At 44.1% G+C, this 23,815-nt stretch overlaps 1 protein-coding gene across 5 annotated transcripts in view; it reads left to right on the top strand.

Annotated features, from left to right (window-relative positions):
• pak5 (p21 protein (Cdc42/Rac)-activated kinase 5) overlaps nucleotides 1-23,815 on the top strand; it is a 61,581-nt gene that overhangs the window by 33,561 nt on the left and 4,205 nt on the right. For all 5 annotated transcript variants that reach the window (XM_018743902.2, XM_018743901.2, XM_018743899.2 and 2 more), the window contains 4 exons: nucleotides 13,475-14,242; nucleotides 18,551-19,048; nucleotides 20,837-20,970; nucleotides 23,389-23,515. In XM_018743902.2, coding sequence (XP_018599418.1) covers nucleotides 13,475-14,242; nucleotides 18,551-19,048; nucleotides 20,837-20,970; nucleotides 23,389-23,515 — 1,527 coding nt within the window. The remainder of the gene's footprint in view (nucleotides 1-13,474; nucleotides 14,243-18,550; nucleotides 19,049-20,836; nucleotides 20,971-23,388; nucleotides 23,516-23,815) is intronic.

Raw genomic sequence — 23,815 nt, 5'->3', positions numbered from 1 at the left:
AAAAAAAACGGAAGGACGGATGTCCTCGCAGAGGAGCTGCCGTTGGAGGACAGGCGCGTGGAAAGAAATGTCGTGTGCTGGGATTAGTCAGAACCGGGAGACGAAACGGCAGCTCGGAATCCGAGAGCCGGTGGAGCTCTACGTAGGCCGTGAGCCTGGAGAGCCTCACGCTTCCCTAGAGCAACTTTTTATGGTACAATACCGTAGTATAGTGGCTGTATATAGACTCATTATTATACTGTGTGCCGCCTCCCATTTCCATATTACGAAAAGATGGCTACTGTTGCAGCATTAACCGTAAGGGCGTCTTGTTGCACCGTTCCTCAGCGTGCTCTCGGCGAACCGGGCTCTCTGTGACAATAGCTGGAGGAGCTTGCAGTCCTGGATACGTTTCCAACAGCAAAAATATGCTTTTATGTCGGTGGTGAAGTAGAGCATACATTATAGGCATATCTCGGGCCCCTGTTAGAAGGCAGTACCGATGCAACACCATCGGATGTGATCGTCCGTTATTGCTTGGAGTCAGCGAGGCGGTATTTCTCCTCTTCGGGAAGAGCTCCTTCCCAGGTTACCCATTACAGTCCTGGCCCACAGCGCGTTTCCACGTTCTCTCTGTGTGTGTGCGTGTGTGTGTGCACACGCATGACTTTTTTTTCCAGAATCTTCCGTTTCCTCTCATGTTGTACAGATGAGGTGCGCGTGTGTGTGCGCGGGCTACCCGGGATCCCTGGGATAAGCTGCGGGTCACACATCCCTGAAGGGGCAAGTAGGTGTTGAATATGAATGACCGGACGTGATCTCTTCGCATAGCAGTTTGAGAGTAAATCGAGGTGAGACCAGGCCACCTTCCTCTCATAGTCCTCGCGTTGCCTCGTGCTTAATAGAGCTTCAGCGGAGCCTTTTCGGGACTGATGCTTATGATGGACTGGTGTGAAACGCAGGATGTCCTTGATATGCAACCGAACAGAATGACTTCGCACTCTGGCCTTTGTCTCACCTGAACATGCAGCAACCTATGAGAGGAACTTTTCCTGCAATTTCTGCCTCCCTTTTAAAATGATTACAGTGTTTGAATTTAGTTGCACAACGTGTTACTGCACTGTCCCCCAGTGGTTGACTTGAGGATGATATCTCATGGAGTAAGCTGTTCATCTATACCGCGCTTATCAGGGTTAATTGCTTCCGTGAAGTCAGCACTATAGGCGCGTTCCCATTGTCAGGGGAACATTATTTAATATGTGTAATAAAGTATAATTAACATTATTTTGGTTCCTGGGCAAGAAATGTGTCCGTGCTTTTATGTATGACAGTGGCATACCAATATATCGTATAATATGTGAAGCAATAATTACTGTGTATAGGTTGTCATTTAATTTTGTACTTCCATTCATTCATTCATTGGTAACAACTGCTTGTCCGGTGTCCACTCCGCAAGCACAGGGTGTAAGGCATGGTATATAGTACACTGGATGGAGACATTTTGATAATTTGGCGCACAGATGTTTATGATATAAAGAAATAAAGTTCCCAAGTCCAACGCCTGTGTCACTCTGCAACGCAGGTGGAAACTATGCTGTCAGAGGTGCTGTGCACTGTTACAGATGTTTGATGCTGGCTGATGTTCATTTGATGGTGAGATTAAGGCTTTAGTTATATTAGTTATATTAGTGTAAGGGTATTGCTGTTATTAAAGCTGTTTATATGATGGTGGCACACGTGGCCGTGGGGACGATGTTCCTCACATTGACCTTCCCCAATCCCTCACTGTTATTCCTCACCGGTCACAATGCCACAGTTAAAAGTCCACGTTTCACACGCACCTTCATCCATGTTTCCTTTGTTGTGTGAAATCACTGCTCTGAACTCATAATCAGGGCCAGGAGTTGTGTTTTTTGGGATCACCTATATAGGGATGAGTGCACGTGATTGCGTGGTTCTACTGCTTATTGCGTCTTTGTCAGGATCACGTGAAGCACATTTGTGACAGTACGATGGAGTAGAACGACTGCGTAACGGCCGAAAATACCGTTGCGCTGAATTTATTTTATAGCAGAACGGTGTGTGATTTCATAAGCCCGTTTTTCAGTTAAGTGAATGATGAGTGTACTGTCATGTGGAAAATATTTATGCTGAGTCATTAAATTGATATTAGATGTGAAGTACTTAATTATAATTATAATTATAAATTATGAAAATTGTAATAAAATATAAATCCGGGGGGGTGCAGCGGGCTTGGTCAGGTCCTGCTCTCTGGTGGGTCTGGGGTTCGAGTCCTGCTTGGGGTGCCTTGTGATGGACTGGCGTCCCACCCTGGGTGTGTCCCCTCCCCTCCCGCCTTGCGCTCTGTGTTGCCAGGTTAGGCTCCAGCTCGTCGTGACCCCAATTGGGACAAAGGGCTTCAGCCAATGTGTGTGTGTGTGTGTGTGTGTGTGTGTGTGTGTGTCTGTGTAATAAAATATAAATCCTATAATAAATAGTCCCCGTTAGATGTTGACAGTGCTCTTTATTCTGTAAAGAACTGACCTGTAAGAGCACATGAAATATACAGAGATTTAGTAAAATTCAATAAAAATATACCAAGATTCACCAATTCACCAGTAAAATGTAGAGAAAAGGCATTTCCATCAGTGCTTAGTTGCACAGATTTGCCTTCAGCAGTAACCTCCATTAGTTCAGTAACAGTTTTTTCCAGAAGTTTTCCATTCGCTGTGAGATCAGCATTTTCTGTACTGAAGTACAATGTATTCCTGTTCTCAAGAAATTATGAATAATAGAAATACAGGTACAGGATGAAGGAAAAGGACAATTTGTGCTTCACATCTGCAGGACAATGGAGCCTGCTGTATTACTGCAATGTATAGTATATTTTTCCTTGCAGTCTGGTTACTATGGTGACAAACTTCGATGCTACCGTATTTGTCGACAGCTAGTGCCTGTGGTTGAGTAGCTTTGTTCTGAGTGATACGAGTGGACACCTTCAGTGCAGGTGAGCACAAACACACCTAGGGGTTATACCTACGAAATAGTTTCGGACCTACATCGTAGACATTCTTCATTGCTAATGAGTTTCCCTGGAGGGAGAAACATACAAATAACCAATAATACATATTTATTGGGTCCTCAGCCTAGGCACACAACTGTGACTGGGACTCCTGAAGTCAATTTTTTCCAAAAATCCAGCCATTATATCACTATCAATTGAAGACTAATATAGACATCTATTGAGTTATTCATAGGTTAGGTTCTGTAAAAAAACTGACTTAAAGCTACAATGAATCAAAGATTTGCTGTTGGGGCTTTGATTTATTTACACTTTTTTTATTAGCCACTCCCAGGTTAGGTCTCAGTGTTCTGGAATCTATCCTGGAAACATTGGGTGTAAAGCAGGAAACACTGATGGGACACCGGTAAATCACAGGACCTTTATTACTTTTAACTGACTTACAGGAACATTAAAATACCAGAAAATATAAATATGTCAGCAATCCGACCTCCTATTCAGCCTGATGCGTTCTGCTTTTTACGTGTCAGCTCTGCGTCGCTCCTGCGCATCATGTACCTTAGGAGCGTAATGGAGAATAGCATGGGGACAACTCATTTAGAAGTGTGTGTTTGACCTTAAATAACCTTGACAAGGATGAGGATTCTCCATCATATAAGCATTTCCAACATTTGTCAGAATCTGGTGATTTTAAATTTTATTATCTATGCAGTCAATGACATGTACTTTTTATTTACTGGGTAGGGTGTATGTGCCTCAGATTCGGCTATAATAGATTTCGAAATTTGTATTAACTTCAAGTTGTATTAAAATTTAATTTAAAATGACTGGAAATTGAAACGCGTCGTCCCAAGAAACTCCAATTTCGTGCAGCCCGTAAAGGTGTTGCGTTCATTATATTGCATTTGTATATAATATATATGGTGACCCAAACTCTGGAAACACTGCGGAACCGAGTCGCTATCGATTACGGGTCGACCGTAGTGCGCGATACGAGCCGCTGAGCGAATCCATCCGCACTCCGACTCTTTTTGGGTGCATTTTGCCTCCACCTGATGACTATTTTGTGGAAACGCAGGCGGGTGTCGTTCGCGCCGTCACAAAATCATAACGTGGATCCATAAAATACTATTTTAAATGTTAAGTGTATAAATGAACTATGATTGTGTCTTCGAAAATGCATAACCCCAAGGACCCAGTGTACTGCTTATGCTCTTTTTTCATGATAAATGTTAGCAAATATCTTACATTTGTAACTTATTGTATCTTACTGTTACGTGAGCGAAGAACGTTTCTGGTTTAACGCAAGTAGTAAAATGGTTACACCAGAATTTAATTTCAGTACAGAAAGTTTGCGTTATGATTCCCTCGTCTACATTTTTATGACGTATGTACTGTGTAATTCTTCTTCTTGTTCTCAGTCGAGGTGCAAAACCAGCCGGACCACGGCTGACGCCCTGCTGCTGCGTTCCGTGCCCCGGTCGCCCGGACGGAGCGCTCAGCCCAAGGCCCCCTGCGGTTGGCGGACTGCGGGGCAGCGCCTGCGCGGCTGCGCCTACGCGGCTACGCCTGCGCACTCACGCTCCGGGCTATGTAGGTCAGGCCGGCGCTTGGGCCAGCTGTGGGTGACGCGCACAAGGGCGCTCTGATGCGCGGCACATCAGCGTAGAGAGAGAATGCGAGAGCCGTGGGGTGAGCACCCGGGCAAGGGTTTCTCTCAGCCATCGCAGAGAAAAAACATTCAGTGACATCCCCCAGGTAGCAGTGTGCTTATGTAGAAAGCTTTACAGCACTTGTGTAAAAAAAAAAAAAAAAAAGAAAACTGCAGTTTTACACTGGCATACGTGTGTATATATCTGCAGTATATAGATAAATGTATATACATACTATATATTTATACATGTATGTGAGTGTAAAACTGTGTATATATGTGTGTATATACTGTATATATGCATATACATATATATATATACACACACACACACACACACAGTATATAAAATCTACTCTATTCTACTCTAGATCTAAAATCTACTCTAGAGGCAGCATGGTGATGCGGCGAGTAGTGCTGCTGTCTCACAGCGCTGGGTGGTGGGTTTGATCCCCACTCACTCTGTGGAGTTCGCATGTTCTCCCTGTGTCTGTGTGGGTTTCCTCCGGGTGCTCTGGTTTCCTCCCACAGTCCAAAGACATACTCTTCAGGTTCCCTCCCCCATAGTGTGTGAGTTTCACAGAGAGAGTGTGTTCCACTGATGTATGGATGAGTGACCCAGTAAGTAGTGTATCCAGCAGTGTAAGTCACCTTGGTGTATAAGGTCTGTGGGCTGATAACACTACATAGAGTTAATTTGAAGTTCATTTGGAGAAAAGCATCTGCTAAATAAATCTAAATGTACTCGTGATTAGGGTGGTACTGAATGCCAAACACATTACTTAAAGAACTGACATTATGGTATTTGGAAAACTACGAGGAAGTAAACGGAGAGTACAGATGGACAAACCAATTTGATATTCCTGTCATTAATGTTAACTGCTAGCTAAACGCTGCTTACTGAATTATGAAAGATACTTCAGTGCATCTGTTGGACTGTCTATAATTTTGCCTTTCAGCAGCAATAGTTTGCTGAAAGAATAGCAAATTTAATTTTTTTTACTGACTGAAGAATAAGTCAGAAAGCTACGTAGCATGTTATAATTACATGTTATTTTTTTCTACTTAGATTTAATGTAGTGAAAATATAATTTAGTGAAACATTAAAACTCCTACTGTCAGTATGTCTCAAGTTTTGATATTTGGGATTAGATTATTAAATTATTCTACCGTGTTGTTTAATATACGTTGATTCTTGGAGATTTTTCCCACTAAAAAAAGTTCTTAAATTCTTATCGAAAAATTCTCATCTTAATAGACAAAAGAAAACAATGCATGTTTTAACATGATAGCCTTTATCACTTGTGTTGATTTACCCATCCCTTAGGTGATTTTCATCAATGTCACTTTCATAGAATAGCTGAAATTTATGTAAGTACTGGCTGTATCAGATACAATTTTAGGAACAATAATGTTCAGTATTGCAATTTACATAATTATTTTCTTTTTCGGTGCTGTTTTGAAGATGAAATCTTAGAAAATTCCCTGCTTTGATGAAAATTTTTATGAAGTTTCACAGTGTAAACCACAGTGGGACTCATGCAGAAGTATGAATGAATGAATGAATGAATGAATGAATGAATGAAACTGTACTGGGAGAAAGGAGTGCAACTGGAATCACATGAAATGACAAAGAAAGGAATGTTGAACTGAGTAACTTCAAGAACAAATTTCACATGTTCTCCTTAACTATACACGGAAGTGTATGTAATGTCTGTAATGCCAAAAGATGGAAAATAGCAATAAATCTGTGCCGTATATAAAACCTGGTTGGTTTGGTATATTGGAAGTTAATGGTGGTCACTGTATAATGCTGTAGGATCCAGCTTGCAGTGAAATACTGGTGATGTGGAGTCATAGTGGCAATAAAAGTCCTTGCAGAGACACACAAATGAGAGGATGTCCAGCACGTGTCTCCTGTTGTCAAGGGACATTTTTTCGTTTGATCCACAAGAGGGCGCCACACTCTCAACTACTGCACCGTACACCTGTCTGTCATTATTTTCAAGAGTCACTTCTGAAAAAAGCATGTTGGTCTTTGACTTAAAGAAGTTTTTGCTAACAGGATCTTTAAATCAGTAAATAATTTTCCGTCTGACTTTGATGATGGAGTGATGTGGTTTGGTAAGAGATCCTTGGTGTGTGTCGCTGTGTTTCACCGACTACTTGTATTTCGAATGGCCAACATAACAAATGTTCTGCGTCAAAACATTTTTCACTTTTCTCCAGTTGTTTTAATAGCATTTTCTGCATTTAACTAGTTTACATTTATTCATTTTGCTGATGCTTTCCTCCAAAGCAACTTAAAATTATGTGCTCATTTGTACAGCTGGGTAATTTAGGGTAAGTACCTTGGTTAAGAGTACTACAGCTGGAGGAGGGATTCAAACCTGCAACCTTTGGGTCTAAAGGCAGCAGTTCTAACCACTACACTATTATCTGTCTAAAAACATCTTTCTGAATCTTAGTGACCATGACCTCTGTTCACTTGCTCAGCCAATAGATGTCAGTACAATACATAGTATGGAATGAAGAGTGTGGGACCACGGTAACTCCACTGCCTTCCACAGTGTTTACAGCTCCTCTCCCCTCTAAGAATGTCAGTGATCAATAACAGTGATGATTCTGAACATTGCACGTGTCTATGGAATGAAGCGGTCAATGACTGCGGTGGAATACAAGTTTGTGGAGAGAAGCTATTTTAATTTTCACTCAGTTTAATTTGAGTTCTGATTAAATTTCACTTAACAAATTGAATGATGTCTGCATTATTGACCTGATTTTGATTTGTATGCTTTATAAGCCATTTCTGAGTTGCGGATATAACAAAGCACTTAGAAACTTCCAGTCCCCAGTGTATCACCAAATGGCAAAGCAACTTGGTTAAAAGTTTGGTGCTTGATAAAAATTCAAGGTACACCTGAAAATCTGTAGTTACTTTCTGCAAAAGGATAAAATGTGGCCGTAATTTTCATAGTTTTGCCCGACTGAACCCCTCTTAAACATATTTGGTTTATTAAATGTAAAACTGGGGCATTATCTTCCAGAAGATTGACTCCTATGCCACAGAAATAAAGACATTTATTTCTTTACTCATTTTGTTACAGTCATCTTTCGCATATAATAAAATCCTAGTTAAATTTTATCTCTTTATTTATCTTTTTGGGGGTGCGGTGGCACGGTGGGTTGGACCGGGTCCGGTCGGCCTGGGGTTCGAGTCCCACTTGGGGTGCCTTGCGATGGACTAGCGTCCCGTCCTGGGTGTGTCCCCTCCACCTCGAGCCTCTTGCCTTGTGTTGCCGGGTTAGGCTCCGGCTCCCCGCAACCCCGTATAGGACAAGCGGTTTCAGGTGTGTGTATGTGTATATTTATCTTTTCAGTCTTGGAGTATTTCAAATATGGGACCTAAAGGATTTCATCCAGGCAACTCCCTGCTGAACTGAATAACAGTCATTCATCAAGGATCTTTAATCCCAGCAGGTATCTCAGACACTTTCTCGTAGGAAGAGCATCCTCTCGCAGACTCCCCTCGTGGAACCCAGCCGATCCCCAGTGCAGCAGGATCCCAAGCGCTGCCGCAGCGAACGGATCCGAGCTCAGGACGAACGTGCTGCTGCTCCGCACGCTGAGCTTTAACTGCTTCCGTTAAAGGCGGAGAGAAGGGGAAACCTGAAAGCGCCTACAGTTGTATTTGTAGTTGTAATTTTGGTGATGAAGCTGTATAATGAAAAATGGGTGCAACAACTTTTCGCATTACGTGCATCTTTTTTTTTATAGCACCCTGGATCCCCCTGGAATAAATCAATAAGCAATAAGACACTACATTCATTCTGCGCTTGGAATTACATCCATTTACTTACAAAGTGGGGCTGAAACTGCCCCCTGTGAGTAGTTGTAGGGGTGGTGGTTCTGCTGCGTGGCGAGAAATGCTTGCGAAGCAAATCGAGACAAAGATGTACTAATTGCCTCGATTAATTAAAGTCTCGATTAGCTACCAGCACGTTTCTGAACGCTTTAGTGTATTACGAAGCGGGCGGAGGCATGATGTTAGAGCATCGCCGATGTCTACGGTTCACGATTGTTTTCGGCAAGAGCTAAAGGAGTGGTTTTAATCTCTCGCCTGATGGTGTGCTTGTTCTTAGTGCCACATTAATTCACTGCTGTTGAGCGAGGAAAAATCGAGCGTCCTACGCAGATGGATTCCCGAGGCGGCTGAGCGGCCTCCCGAAACAGCGCGAGGCCTCATGCGCGCAGACGTTCCATTAACGCAGTACTGGTGCGGGACACGGTACAGCGCGCAGCGAAACGGTAGCTACACAGGGTACGGCCCATTCCCACCGAGAGCGGCAACTATTGCGTTGGCTTGTGTAATTCTCCCACGCAGCCTGCATGAACAGAAACGCACCTCGCTCTATCGTTCTCGTTTTCATAGCTGCTCCGCAGCATTGATGTCATTGCATATATTTTCATCAAGCTTTTCATTATGTGACTATATAAACTGATTATTTTTAAGTTGATGTATAACTTGAATGACAATTCTTAACAATTTATGGCTTAAGCTGAAATGTGATTTCATTTTTTTAATTGTTTCATCTGGGGGGTGTGGTGGCACAGCGGCTTTGGCCAGGACCTGCTCTCTGGGGGGGTCTGGGGCTCGAGTCCCACTTGGGGTGCCTTGCAATGGACTGGTGTCCCGTCCTGGGTGCGTCCACTCCCCCTTATGCCCTGTGTTGCCAGGTTAGGCTCAGGAGTGGTGTGTGTGTGTGTGTGTGTGTATTGTTTGATCTGTTGATAATATGTATACTTGTGTAAATGGAAGGTGCCCAGAGATGCGCTGTAAGCAGCGAGAAGTCAAAACACAGTATGATGTCAACACAGGAACTGTGTACAGTACCTACACGCTTTTGCAGCGTTTTGTGTGATGTTGTAATGTGTCACCGCCGTATTCCTCTTTGTTGCTTTCGATGGGGGGGTGCAGGTGGTGCAGTGGGTTGGACCGGGTCCTGTTCTCCGATGGGTGTGGGGTTCAAGTCCTGCTGGGGGTGCCTTGCAATGGACTGGCGTCCCATCCTGGGTGTGTCCCCTCCCCCTCCGGCTTTCGCCCTGTGTTGCCGGGTTAGGCTCTGGCTTCCCGCGACCCCGTGTGGGGCAAGCGGTTCAGACAGTGTGTGTGTTTGTATGTGTGTGTGTGTGCTTTCGCTGGGCTTCACTGTGTAGCGTACACAGCGACCAGTGCTGCCCTTTATTGTCTTCTTTTTCTGTTTTTTACACATTTAGTCAAATGATCAAGTGTTATCGGCTTGCATTGTAACATACATACGTCGACATATTTTGAGGAATATTTTTATCCCGGACATAATTTTGGCGATGAAGATATATAATGAAAGATTGGTGCAACAACTTTTCGCATTACGTCAAGGCAAAGTCCAAAGATGTTCTGCTGAATAAAACCATTTTTTTGAAATGAAGAATGTTCAGTAGGGAAATGCTATAAATGCTGCCATTTATGTTTAGGAATGTTTCTTTTGAACCTCAGACAGCTGTACGCTCCCGCAACAATGCTGCAGCATGTGGGTCGGGATCTGTGCAAAATTCAGCCTTATGTACAAAGAGCGAGCAAATGTGTCTTTTAATGCCTCGGAACAGCTCGTCGCGTCACGATTCGAGCGTCGGATCGCGCGCCCGTGCGCGGGCGTGAGTCTCGGCCGTATGATTTCGAGCCTCTTTTACACGTTTCTGCAAATTTGTGATGTCGGCATGCCGTTATTTTACGGGAACGTGGGAGCGATTGTTGCAGAAACGGGGGCGCCGTGCCGAGCGCGAGACCACGTGTCGAGCACGCCGACGCCGTGTTACTGCGAGAACCTGGTGCTTAAGGCCGTGCGCGGGAGTCACGGCAAGGGCAGAATCTTTAATTGTCCACTTCATTATTACCAAGGTTAAAGCCCTATCACGAAACCGGCCTCATTTTTCACTCCGCAAGGCACTAGGTAGACAGATGCCTCCGCGAGCAGATCTATCACAGCTTATCGCTGAAGGACAGACCCCTGACACGGCGAGGGTGAAATATGGCCATTGTCACTGGGATCACGAGCAGTGGAGAAAAAAGAAAACACTCGAAAAACAATGAAGGGGGAAATGGGAACTGGCACTCCGGCATATGAGGCCCTAATTCACATTAATGGGAACATTGTGGTCACTCTGCGATTCCCGGGCTTAATGTTGATTTGGAATGCTGTTAACCTCGTCTCGTGCTCTACCAGGCTCGGCATGTCTCACCACGCCTGCCCCCTCCTTCCTCGAGCGCTGATTCCCGTCAGCAGGCATTCATCATATACAGTACGCACTCCATTTTTAGCGATAGCTGCGACAACTAGCCTGGTGAAATTACTCAAGTGTCGCGAAAGACTGCATGACATCGTTGGTGCCGCGCACACGTTCCACTTTCTTTTGCACACTGCATCTATTGCTACCAAATTTTAAAATGCGAGGCATAGAGAACACAAGAGTTGTCGCTATGTACCCGTCTACCATGACGTACACAAATAATGTACCGGTTTGCGCATCATCGCATTCTTAAACCTTTTAACACCCTCATCCAAACAGGAGTCTTTCTTTAAATCACATCATTCATTGGAGGTAGCAGTAATAATGGTAATAATAGTAATAATAAGTGAAGATAGGCAACGGAAGGTCTTATGTCCGTGTGCATGCTCTTGATAAAAAGGTAAATTGGATTTGAAATGACCCCCTTCTTTGGCTGTCCTTTGAAATAAGGGGTTTTTTAAAGAGCCCATAAATCAGCCAGCAATAAAGAGGGAAGAGAGGATATATGCTTTCACCTTTACTCAACCACCCGAGCTTCAAGTTCAGCATCTGTTTTTTTTTTTTTTTTGGGATAGTGGCCATTTATAGAACTCCTGGTTGGCTGGGAGTTGCATTCGCTCGCAGCACAAGTAATCTGTTACTTTGGGTATGAACTGAGAGCGACTCTCCAGAGAATGCACCACTTTGAATGCACCACGTACACAGTAGCCTGTGCGGATTGCCGTGACTGTGGTAGGGCACAAGATGCGAGATCACGTGGAGGCCGGGGTACGTCGGAAACCCGAAGGCTTTGTGCTGCTCTTATTGAGAACGGGCCTGTTATTTTCTTTTTTTGTAATATTTGTTTTAGTCTTTAGCATTGAGCAATGAACATAAACATATTACATTTGCATATTACCCATTACATCAAGGAGAAGCTGTAGAAGAAAAATCATAAACTGAATTTTTATTATGTGCAAATATGGATTATTTTAGAATTATTTTTAATATAATTTGTCTGATACTGAGATTTGGTGCTAAAAACAACAACAAAAACCATTAGAATGTATTCATCACCGTAGTATTTACAGCAGTACAGTACACATGATCTTTGAGTAATTTGAACAATATTGGCATTTCGAGCTTGGTATAAAGGGCATGCTACTGAATAAAAATATATAATAAATATTATATTTTCTGTGTAATTCATTTAGTCGGAGAAACATATTACCTCGCACGTGGTTTGAGGACACTGTCTTTTATTTTTATCGATTTGCTGATGTTAAATTGACAAGGCATTCGAAATAAGAGAGAAGATACCATGTAGATGGACTATTACGTGACCACGGGGATGAGTGGTCTCTTGAAAGGCGTATTTTCTCTTTAAGGCTTTATCATTTTAATTTATGCCTTAATTTTAGGGAAATGCTTATTGTTGGACTGTGTTTAATTACTTTTTTAGTATATTTAACTGTTAATTAACATTTTTCATAGTGGAAAAATGTCCAACAGATTTTTTTTCTTTTACCAACATTGTTTAGGAGGATTTAATCTTTGTGTCAGCAAACCTCAGGGGAGAGTTTGCAGAACGGGGGCTCTGGAGTGACTCGGGCCGTAAGGACTCTCAGCTGAAGCGCAGGGTAGAGCGGCGAGACCGCGCTCTGCATCTGTGCTGTGTCATCTGATCGGGGCTTGTGACACGGTGGACAAATGAGCAGCGTCGCCCTACTTTGAGCGGCGGTGGGCGGGTGAAGTGGCCTGGCGGAACCGGCTCGCTCTTGTGAACATTGGGCCACTCTTGTGAACCTCTCCGCTCAACCCTCGGTGTGCTAAGAAAGCTCTCGGCTCGGGAAAGAGCTCAACCGAGGTTTGTTACGCAAGGGGGCGGATGGAGGCACAAGGGGAGAACTGGAAATGACTCAGTCTGAGCTCAAGTTGGGGAAACTGACGCTTGGTAAAGAACTAAATGTGTGAGTTTCAGAGATGCTCTCGGAGGAATATTTAATCCGGAGAGAGAGACCCAAGTCACCCGCTTTCACATCACATATCTCTCGTATCTCACAAGGTATCTTGCGTTGTCTTGTTGTGACTCTCAAGAGTCACGAGAAAGGGTTCTATTCCACCCCTTTGTTTCCGGGACTGAAGAGTGTTCAATGACTCATGTTGTTGCAGCACAGTGTTTAACTGCATTTAAATGTGCTGCTTGTAAATGTCAAGAGTATTAATACATTCTCCTCAGCGAATACCTGCTAAAAAGTATCTGTTTTTGCAGTTAATCCTTTGCCCTGTGGTTCCTTCTTGTGCTTTTCTTGGATTATTTGTGTTAAATATGACCTAAGGTAGTTTAATATGTTGTGTGACCGATGTGCAGCATTCGCTAGAGACGTGACGATGTGTATTTTAGTGTCGTTGCAGACAAATTGCACATATGAGCTTTTTATGTCATGTTTGATGAGGTGGGGCAGCCGTGACTGTGTCGGGTGACTGTAACGAAGCCCGTTTTTCCTCTTTTGTAGACTATTGTGCGAGGGAGCAGGCCTCAGAAAGACACCTCGATCAATGGTCTCCTGGAGGAGTTTGACAACATTTCCGTGACCCGCTCAAATTCCCTTCGAAAGGAGAGTCCCCCAGCTCCGCACCAGTCTGGCTCCAAGCGCTCCTCCAATGCGCCTGAGGAGAACGGCTTTGGCCACTACTACTCACGCTACTCCTGTGACCTGGACAGCTCCAAAGACTTCCCAGCAGACAGCTATAAGGACAAGGTGTCCTTCGATGGGGAGTGGGCCGTGGGGAGGCACTATCGGTTAGCCAAGCAGAACGGGCACACCATCAGGAGTCCCTTTTACCCAGATGCCATGCCTCAGAAATCAGACTATGCCAAGATGCCCCCCGACTACCACACGTACCTGGAGACCAAGGGGCGGTTGGAGGAGGGGGCTGCAGGAAGCCGGGACTACTACCCAGTGTCCTCCGGGTCATCGGCCCAGGACTACAGGGAACAGCCCCTGGGCACGCCCTCCCGGACATCCCTCCACAGCGAGCAGATCTACTCTGACAGCGAGTGGGGATTCGCACCTTCCCGCGAGGAGTATGAGAAAAGACCAAAGTCATCCTATGTGACCCAGACCAGCCCCCAGCCTGCCATTCGCCAGAGGTCCCGGTCCGGCTCAGGACTGCAGGAGCCCAGCTTGCCATATGGAATTAGTGCTTTCAAGTCTACCCAGCAGGGCCACTACAGCTCCTACACGTACCCGCGCCTCTCTGAAACTGTGAGCGCCTCCCAGGTAACAGCCAGAAGCAGCAAACACGCACACGGACACACACACACGGACACAGGACACTTAGATGATCCTATTGCTCTTTATTGCTATTCCTTAATATTTAATCCGTTGGCCATCGGAAAGTTTTCTTGTATTCTCCCATTTATACAAACATACAGAAAAAAATATATATTTATTTTCAAGCACCTGTTTTCATTTTTCAATTACGTTATAATGAAGTAGCAGAAATGTAATGGCCTCCTCTGCATATTTAATAAAAGTAATTTCTGCCCAGTTGAATTGGCCTATCCTTTCTAAAAGTGTGTTTTATAGTAGAGGATACAAAGTCATCTTTTGAGCTGCGTGCTCCCAATTCCTTGTAAAGGACAAAGAGATGTGGTTTTGGTGGTGTGAGCGATATCGCCGCGCGATCAGGTCGCTCCCCCATCACACCGGCTGGCTTTAAATGCAGCGCCGCTGCACTTAGTGATGGATCTTTGTGTCACTGCTTAATCTGCTCAAGTCGAGTGGGACTGGAGGCTGCCAAAGACTCAGTCTCACCCACAGGACCTGGGCAGAAATCAATTACCAGGAACTCAGGCAATCATTGGCCTATCAGAATTAATTAGCCATAGGCAGCTGTGTGCCTTTGAATAAATTAAGCTTGGATGCTGTTGCTAATTTGAAAAAAAAAAATTTTTTTATCACTGAAACTCAAAAGTTTTCAGAAAGGTGTCAAATGCTTGACCAAAGCACAAGAACTGCTATTGAACTCATGCAGCATTTTCAGCGTGTTATGCTGCTTTCCTATTAATGTCTACATTCTAATGTTTACGTTTGCTGAGCTTTATTCGTTCTAAAGATAAATGGTTTCTTCGACAGAAATTAGAATATGATTTAGCAGGTCGTTTAGTGGGTGTTTGTATATATACTGTTATTTTGAACAGTTAATTCTCTTACCCATTTTCTTTCGCTTATTATCTTTCATGATAGTTGAGGAGCAATGATTAACGTGGCAGAAGCGTCTGATTGATTCACCCATCCACCCACCCATTATCCTGGGATGCCAGTCTGTCACAGGGCACTGACACTGAGGAAAATTTAGAGTCGCCAGTTCATCCGAAGCACATCTTTGGACTGTGGGAGTAAACATATATGTACACAAGAACGCACAGACTGAGGTGTATTCAAATGGAGATCTGAACCCACACGCCACTAGTTGTGAGCTAGAGAAGAAATTTAAGAAATTAAAGTAGTTAATAGAAAAAGTCATAGATTTAATAAAAGCTGCTAGTGTAGTGGTTAGACCTCCTGCTCTTGAACCCAGAGGTTGTAGGTTCATTTCCTCCCTCAAGCTGTAGTACCCCTGAGAAAGGTACTTGCCTTATGTGGCTTTAGTAAAATTACCCAGGTGTGGGTAAATAATTGTAAGTTGCTTTAGAAAGAAGTGTCAGCTAGATGAGAAAATGTAAGAACTGCAATGTCACCTGGCTGTGGAGTACAAGTGAAATTCGGTTTTCTGTGGCACTAACTCTAAGCGCAGTTTGCTTTTTGCCGGTATGGAAGTGTGACTTTTTCCATTTCGTTTGTGTAAAGCACATGAATATAGTTTTTCTTCGGTAATGTGTTTTCTAGTTTGCGTACCCTGGTCGACAAATATGGTGCAGTTTGTGGATTATGAACCAGGCCCAGCGTTTGCTCTCCATCGGCCCCACCGACAGTCGGTCGAGATGCTGAAAACCTTTAATTCGGCGATGAAGGAGACTTTGGAGTTTCCTCGAGACTGAAAGAAATAACATATCGCTTGTTAATGCAGTGCGCCTTCATTAGCGCATTTGCCTCAAGCTCCCAAACTGTGCATTCAGTGAAAAAGGAGAATGCAGGAGTGCCGTTTCAGCATCTCCCTCCATCCCTGCGTCCCTCCCGCTCCCAGCGTGTGAAAGTCACGCACTCCACTGGGACACGTTGTCCTGCAGCGGCGCGACGGGCCGCGGGGCGGAATGAGCTCCGGCTCGCGCTCCAGTAAGTGTGCCGTACGCGCGGCACTCTTTGTACGCTGAAGATGGGCTCTTGGTCATCTGTGTTCAGCGCTTTGGTTGTACAGCATTTAGCTGTAGTTAATGACCTTTATATAGCCAACGTCTTTGTCCAAGGGGAGTCATGGTGGTGTCAGATTGCAACTTTACAGTAGTTTCCCATTTAAAGCAGGGTGTAGTTACGGGTACTACACTAAGGGGACTCAAACCCAGGATCAACAGTAATAAACCACTATGCGTGCCATTTTACACAGGCATTAGTCTAGAGCATACAGAAAATCAGAATCAGAACGAGCTTTATTGCCAAGTATGTTCACACATATAAGGAATTTGTCTTGGTGACAGGAACTTCCACAGCACAGACAGGAGGATGACAGTGACAAGACAGATGAGAAGATAGAGCATGTGAATGAAGGATAAAAAAATATATAAAAATATGAAAATTTGAAATGAAAGATGGATGGTATAAAATATTACATTGCATGTGTATAGTGTGTAGTATGTCGGCTGAGAGAGGTGTTTCACGTCAGGAGATACTGCATCCTAGTCTTTGGCATTGGTTTCCGCGCGCGTTCCTCCTGGCTCGTGCACACAACGCTATATTGCCGTATCCTTTGTCCTCGCCCATTCAAAACCGACGGTGGGGGTGCTGGTATCGCTCTGCGTGCGTGTGTGGGGGGAGGGGGAGTGCGTGACCAAAAGCAGTCGTGCCTCTTCTATGGAGCCTAAATTCTTTTTCCTCAGCGCTTGTGAGCCGTTAGGTCTCAGCGCGCGCTGCCGAGGGCCCAAGCTCCGCCCACTGCGCGTCGTGCCGCAGCTTATAGTGACAAATTGATGTTGCGGCACTTTTTTTTTTTCGTTCTTTCTTTCTTCCCTTTTCTGCAGCCTTAGCATAAAATGGCCAAACGATGTTCCACTGCAGAATTCAATTTCACAGTTCAGTTGGGTTGTTGATTACACTGCCAAATTCAGATTAATGTGCGTTTAACGAACATGGATCAGAGCCCCCCCCCCCCCACGGCTGTCAGCCAGCTCCCGGCGCCGGCCAGCGACCCCCCCAGAGCACCCCCGGTCAAATTGATTGATTAAACGAGTCCACGGACGTAATTATTCCTCGTGCCGACAGATCACACGCTCGCGCGCGAGTCTCCCACCGGGTGCGCTCGAGTACCGTCAAAAAGGCGTTTGGAACAGTTTGTGTTCTGGAATACAGTTTGTGTTCCGCCACTGGAAGTGTGTGGTCACTCAGTGGGTGTGGTTCGGGTAATTTAATTTCTGTCCGCAGAGAGCTGGAATGGCGGCACTACGTCGCTTTTGGTGATCGTGCAGCGCGCGCTGTGCTGGCGGGTTTTGGCGCGAAGCCGGTCGTCGCTGAGAGTCCGCGCTCGCGTTCTGGTTTTATTTGTTTTTTTTTTTTTTTTTGTGTTGCTCTTCATCCGTCGTATCCATCTCTGTCTGTGGTGCTCGGATCGGGTGTGTGGAGAAGACACACCTCACTGTGTAGCACGAAAATTGTAAAACATACACTCATTTATGGGAAATGTTCACATTGTTTATCGTGCTTGGGAAACATAAAGCTTAGCAGTGAAGATAGATTAATCTGTTAGAGGAAACTGAATGTTTTGCACTGTGAAATTGTAATATATGCTGAAATTGATATAACTAAAATAAATTCATCTCACAAATATTGCAATACAAGGGCAGGGCAAAAAAATGCGCACACTGTCACAACTGCTAATATAACAGCTGGAATTGTTTCTCTGGCGAATAATGTAAAACGTGTTAGGGGTGTGTGGACTGATGCGGCGAGCCACAGGGTCCACACAGACACCCAGGCTGTGTGTGTGTGTGTGTGTGTGTGTGTGTGTGTGTGTGTGCGCGCGCGCTCGCCTGCACCAGCCTTCATCTGGAGTCCCTTTACAGACAAATAGGTGGCATACAGATAGCTTTCTATTAACCCACCCGTAAACATTCTGCAAAAATGTACACCTTCAGAGAAATAGTAAACTGGGAGGTGTTTTTAGGAGGAAAAAACACGCATCCATGCATTATAAATAATTGCTTGTCAGCTCCAGAGCCTGTCATGGCGTCACAGGCTCTGAGGCAGCGTACAATGAGGATGGGACGCGGGCCGTCGCAGGTCAATCACGCACTCATTCACTCGCGTTCCAGGGGCTGAATGTGGTAATAAAAAAATTTTGCTGTAGCCACAAAGTCAGGAATTGCAACAGCAGTAATGGCTGGTGGTGAGTGTTCTCATCAGGCTCCTAATTCTCCTCTTTTTCTTCCTTCACAGGGAGATTATGACAGGATGTCCAGGGATGGAAGCCCCCAGGTGCCCGGGGCAGAAACCTACCCCCGCGGCCCCCTTAAACTACCTCAGAGCCAAGCCAAACTGAGCTACCCTAGCAGCTTCCAGTACCCGCCAACATTCCACTACAAGCCCTCGCCGTACCACCACCCCCCTTCCCAGCCGAGCCCTCCCTACACTCCTCAGGGTGCGTACTCGCAGCCCTGCTCCCCGTACATCCCCCCAGGGGCTTACCCTCCCCCTAGCTGGGGTTCTGCGTCCGACCAGCCCCCGTCCAGGGTGTCCCACGAGCAGTTCCGGGCCGCGCTGCAGCTGGTGGTGAAGCCGGGCGACCCGCGCGAGTACCTGGACAATTTCATCAAAATAGGCGAAGGATCCACAGGCATTGTGTGTATTGCCACAGAGAAGCACAGCGGCAAGCAGGTGGCCGTCAAGAAGATGGATTTGCGCAAGCAGCAGCGCAGGGAGCTGCTCTTCAACGAGGTCAGTGCCAGGCTGAGCCGGGCCGAGCCGAGCCGGGCCGGGCCAGGCCGGGCCACCTCCCGGGTGTCACCTGTTGGAGTCTTAGCGTGCTCAGTTGAGAAGGCAGCCTGCCGTTTGTCACAGATAATCTGTTATTGCATCTAGGAAAATGTCTTTAAACTACTGCAGAAATGTTTCATCCTTTATTTCTCAGTTTGTTCAAACTCCCCAGACTGCTTTCAATTCATCCATCCATCATTTATCAATAACCACTTGTCCTGTGTTATGTTATAGTAGGCCAGAGCCTGTTCCAGAATTATAGGGTGGGAGGGTTAGGGTACACTGGAAGCCAGTTTGCTGCAGGAGAAGCACACACAAAGGGCAATTTTAAGCCACCAGTTAACCTGGAATATGTGTTTGTACTATGAGAGGAAACCAGAGCACTCAGTGGAAATGGGGAGAACATGCAAACTCCACGCAGGCTTAGATGGATTCAAACCTCTCTGTCTGTGAGGGGAGAGTTTCTCTGTTCCATTCCCATCATTTGTAAACTCGACTTTCACTTATACTTTACTAAACAAATGGGGATGAATTAGCAGCACCAGCTTTCCAGCCAGCTTTCAGAAGCACCATTTTCATTGCCTGTCTTCTTCTACAGCCTCAGCTGCCTTCAGACTAGCAAAGCTACAGGTGTACGAACTGCAGCAAGTGGGCGGTTGTGGGTCCATCACATCGACACCAGGGGCAAAGCAAGTGTACCTTTGCAGTACAGCAGTCACACAGCAGTTGCTCCTGGCTGGCAAGCACCTGGAGACCCTTAACAACGATGCTGGCATGTTGTGTAGGCAGCCGTAGGACTGAGCCCCAGAACTGCACACACTGGTCCTTCTGTGTGTCGCCCACTGAGGTGCTACTGTTGCCAACGACAACCGTGGAATTTATTTGTCTTTAGAGAGACAGAAAGGGGCATCACGATGATAGGTGCATTATTTTTGTTCCTGGATGCGTTTAATTTCATGTAATTTGTTTAAATGTTTTGGATATGTTGTCTTGGTAACGGATAAAATGAACTTAAGTTTTCACAGAAATAATAACCTACAGAACATTTTGTGTTATGCAAATTATGTACTTAATAAGAGCAATAATTTGAGCAAACCTAGAAGTGCAATATGCACAAAAATATTTAGCTGTTAATTTATTCTTGTGTACTTCTCATCAACATTATTATTAGACATGTTTCATCACCATTAGCAACAGCTTTGTGTGTGCAAGTGTCTGTGCTATATTTCTGAACATAAGCAAGTATACTTGAAGACGTTTAATCCTTATGCTTTTTATTAAATCACTACTAAAAATTAAAACAGGAAATATTTATGTTTCATTCCTAAAAGGTATTTTTGTCACAATATCTGAATTATGCTGCAGAACTTGTAATATAATTGTTAAAACTATTTTTCAAACAGTGTAGTGAGCAGCAGTTTCCAGAAGGTTTGTTGACTGATCTGCCTACTAAACTTTACTGAGAATAGCTTAAACCTTTACCATATTTCAGCAACCAATTTCTCATCATACACAGTAATTTCACGCATTAATTTTCAAATTTACATCAATTTCTAATGTTAATGCCAATAAAACATTGAGCCCTAGCAATATGTAATCCTTATTTTTACTTTGCTATTAATTCTGAAATTTACATAAGTGAGTAAATAATTTAAAAAGCTGACAGTGAACATGTTTGTTTACACAAGTCACTGCTGAGTGCATATTGTACTGTAAGTACTGTTGGACGCTTTTACTCCCTGGCTTCAGGTGGTGATCATGAGAGACTACCATCACGAGAATGTGGTGGACATGTACAACAGCTACTTGGTAGGAGATGAGCTGTGGGTTGTCATGGAGTTCTTGGAGGGCGGCGCTCTCACTGACATCGTCACTCATACAAGGTAGGCAAGAGCCTCCCTGCAAACTGTTGTGGCTCAGCGCTGAAATGAGTACAAGAGAATGTGCTTCCGCTGCTCTGCTCCTCTCTTCACACATAAGAGAAGCCTTGAGGTAAACAGAAGAGAGATGGACGAGCTGGAGCGAGGGGGTTTCTATCAGGTAGATAAAAGGTACAGCACATACATCAAGTAGAAAGAGGGAAGGTGGAATTGAAACTGGTTTGCCTTAACTGACTCATGCTGCAGTGCGTGTGCAGTGTGTGTGTGTTACTGAGGGAAGAAATACGTAGATCACGGCCTGCAGTGGATATAGAAAATGACTTGGAATCAACCATCGTATTAAAAAATGTGTAAAACTTGTAGCACAACATTTTTGAACAACTGTTTAGTCTGAGACACAAAATATAGTGAAGTTTTAGTACTAAGCAGTTTACCAAAGTTACCAAAAAGGAAGGTGATTCTGAAAGGATTTAAAGAATAATCAGTAAAATTATTGAAATCTATCAGCCTTTATAACACTTTGAAATTTTTACAAAACCCCTGAAGTTTTGTCATTAGATCCCTTTATATTTGAACTTTTAAGCAGTAGTTTTTGAGCTGCATCTCCCCTCCGCTATGTTTAAGTGCAATTTGTCTACATGTATAATTACAGTGATTTGCGCCGTGTGTCACTTGAGGTGGCACGGTGTCTCATGGTAATTGTAAGGCGTCAGGAGAGCACACCCGTGAAGAGTGGCCAACCACTGTGTCTCTTCATTTCGTTTAAAGATGTGTGACTCTTGCTTGTCCAGAGATGTCTTGTGTTTCTCATCAGCTGTTTGAGCTGCTATTTAAATTCACACTCAGCAGTCAACACTAAATGCAGGAATTCAAGGCACTAAAACACATTTCCAGTGTAAGTTAGGCACAAGAACCAACTGAAAATAAAACCTGGGAGGCCATTGTCACACATTTAATTTCCTATATTTATAAAGCATGCAAGTTTTAAAAACAGTAGCAAACCACCAAAGCAGCAGTAGCAAACTATATTTTGTACAAAAAATACAAATAAAGAAAACTGTTCTGCTTTCTTTTCAAACGTAAGGATACTTGACTATCATTTACTGTGGTCTCTATCCAGAATAGGGTTAGAAGTGGTATTTTTGGCTGCTTTAAGTGTTTATACATATTAGAGTGCTGTATCCTCACAGTTATGATTAGGGGCTCATCCAGATATTTCCATAAAGTGAGTTACAGTTCACTATTGTAGTATTACAGCTTATGAACTAAGTGCACCTGGACAGCTGTGTGAGGAAAAGATTAGCAATATTAACTTTATTTACAGTAATTTGTTAGCTGATGTTTCCAGTTTTTGTTGTGTCCCTTTTGTTTTTAGTAGACTTTATGCAGTATATTTATTAATTGTCCTCTTTTCCCGATTGCAATGATAATAGTCTGAAAGCATGAAATACATACACGGGTGGATGTTTTTGAAAAGCCCCCCTTGTCTGTGTGTGATTGGCTGGGAGGCACTGAGGGCATTTTTCTGTGATTATTGCATTTATTTGGCAGTTTCACATTCTGTGAAAAAGTTTTAAAAAAGTGGTAAACAACAATCAACAACAGGAATGATCTAAACATACCCTGATGAAAATGTTAATATAGTTTAATAAGTAAATTGCAAGAATTATAAATGGTCAAACTCTTGAGAGCCTTGGTATTTTCAAAGGTACGGATTATGTAACAAGACAACCAAATTAATTCAGAGCATATTTTGTCACTATGAATTGCACTTTGCAGTACATACATCCCACAAAGCATTGTACTGTAATAATATCGAGGATTAACATACTGTAATTGCTATACATTAACCCCGTCAGTCCACAATTCTTGATGTGAAGACAATGCTTAGAGATTTTCACTTTACAAAATATTTTGCAAAAGAGATGAGAATGAAAAGCGGACGGAATGGCACCTGAGAGATTATAAGCCTAAATTGTAGCTTGATCATGTCAGAAATTTTTGACATGATGGTTAATTGATGACGCGGTGCAAAGATACAGGAATGCGTTGTTTTTGTCCCACCCGGTGCTGTTCATGGTCTGTTGTCATGTTTTCAGTGCACATGTGTATGGCACAGCTCTGCAGCTCTGCAGCTCTGCTAACATGGCGCTGCTCTTAGGAGATAAGCTCTTGGGCTCCGCTTGTGCAAAAGAGCCATTACTCACTGCGCTGAGGTTTATCGGCTCTTTTACCTAACAGCAGCCTCCAACAGAGTGCTATCGTGGGATGAAAGAATTACATTAGAGCCCCGTTCACCATGTTATTTCAGACTCAATAAAGAATAAAAAAAGAGGTAAACGCACAATTCTGAGTGTCGACTTTGGATACAATAGGGTGTTATGCTTAACCCGCAGTGATGCCTCCTCGCACCTTTTTCAGGATGAACGAGGAGCAGATAGCCACGGTGTGTCTGTCTGTGCTCAGGGCTCTGTCATACCTCCACACGCAAGGAGTCATCCACAGAGACATCAAGAGTGACTCCATTCTCCTCACCAGCGACGGAAGGGCAAGTCTCACACGCAAATGTGCTTTTCTGTGTCTGTGTGCCCCTGTGCAGGGCTTTCTTTCCCTCTCTTCACCACCCATGTTTGTGCCTCACTTTCCCCCTGAATCGATAACATAGCAAAACATTTCACACAACTGTCGAGACGGGCATTGCGTTTGCACTGAGTAGAGAGCCCACATGTACAGACTGTACATATTTACATTTATTCATCTAGCTGACACTTCTCTTCAGAGCGACTCACAACGTTAAGGTACGTACAATTATTTACCCATGTATACGGCTGGGTAATTTTTGCTGGAG

The sequence above is a fragment of the Scleropages formosus genome, chromosome 1, assembly GCF_900964775.1.
Source record: "Scleropages formosus chromosome 1, fSclFor1.1, whole genome shotgun sequence".
In the NCBI taxonomy this organism is placed as follows: domain Eukaryota; kingdom Metazoa; phylum Chordata; class Actinopteri; order Osteoglossiformes; family Osteoglossidae; genus Scleropages; species Scleropages formosus.
This window is presented reverse-complemented; position numbering and strand designations above follow the sequence as displayed.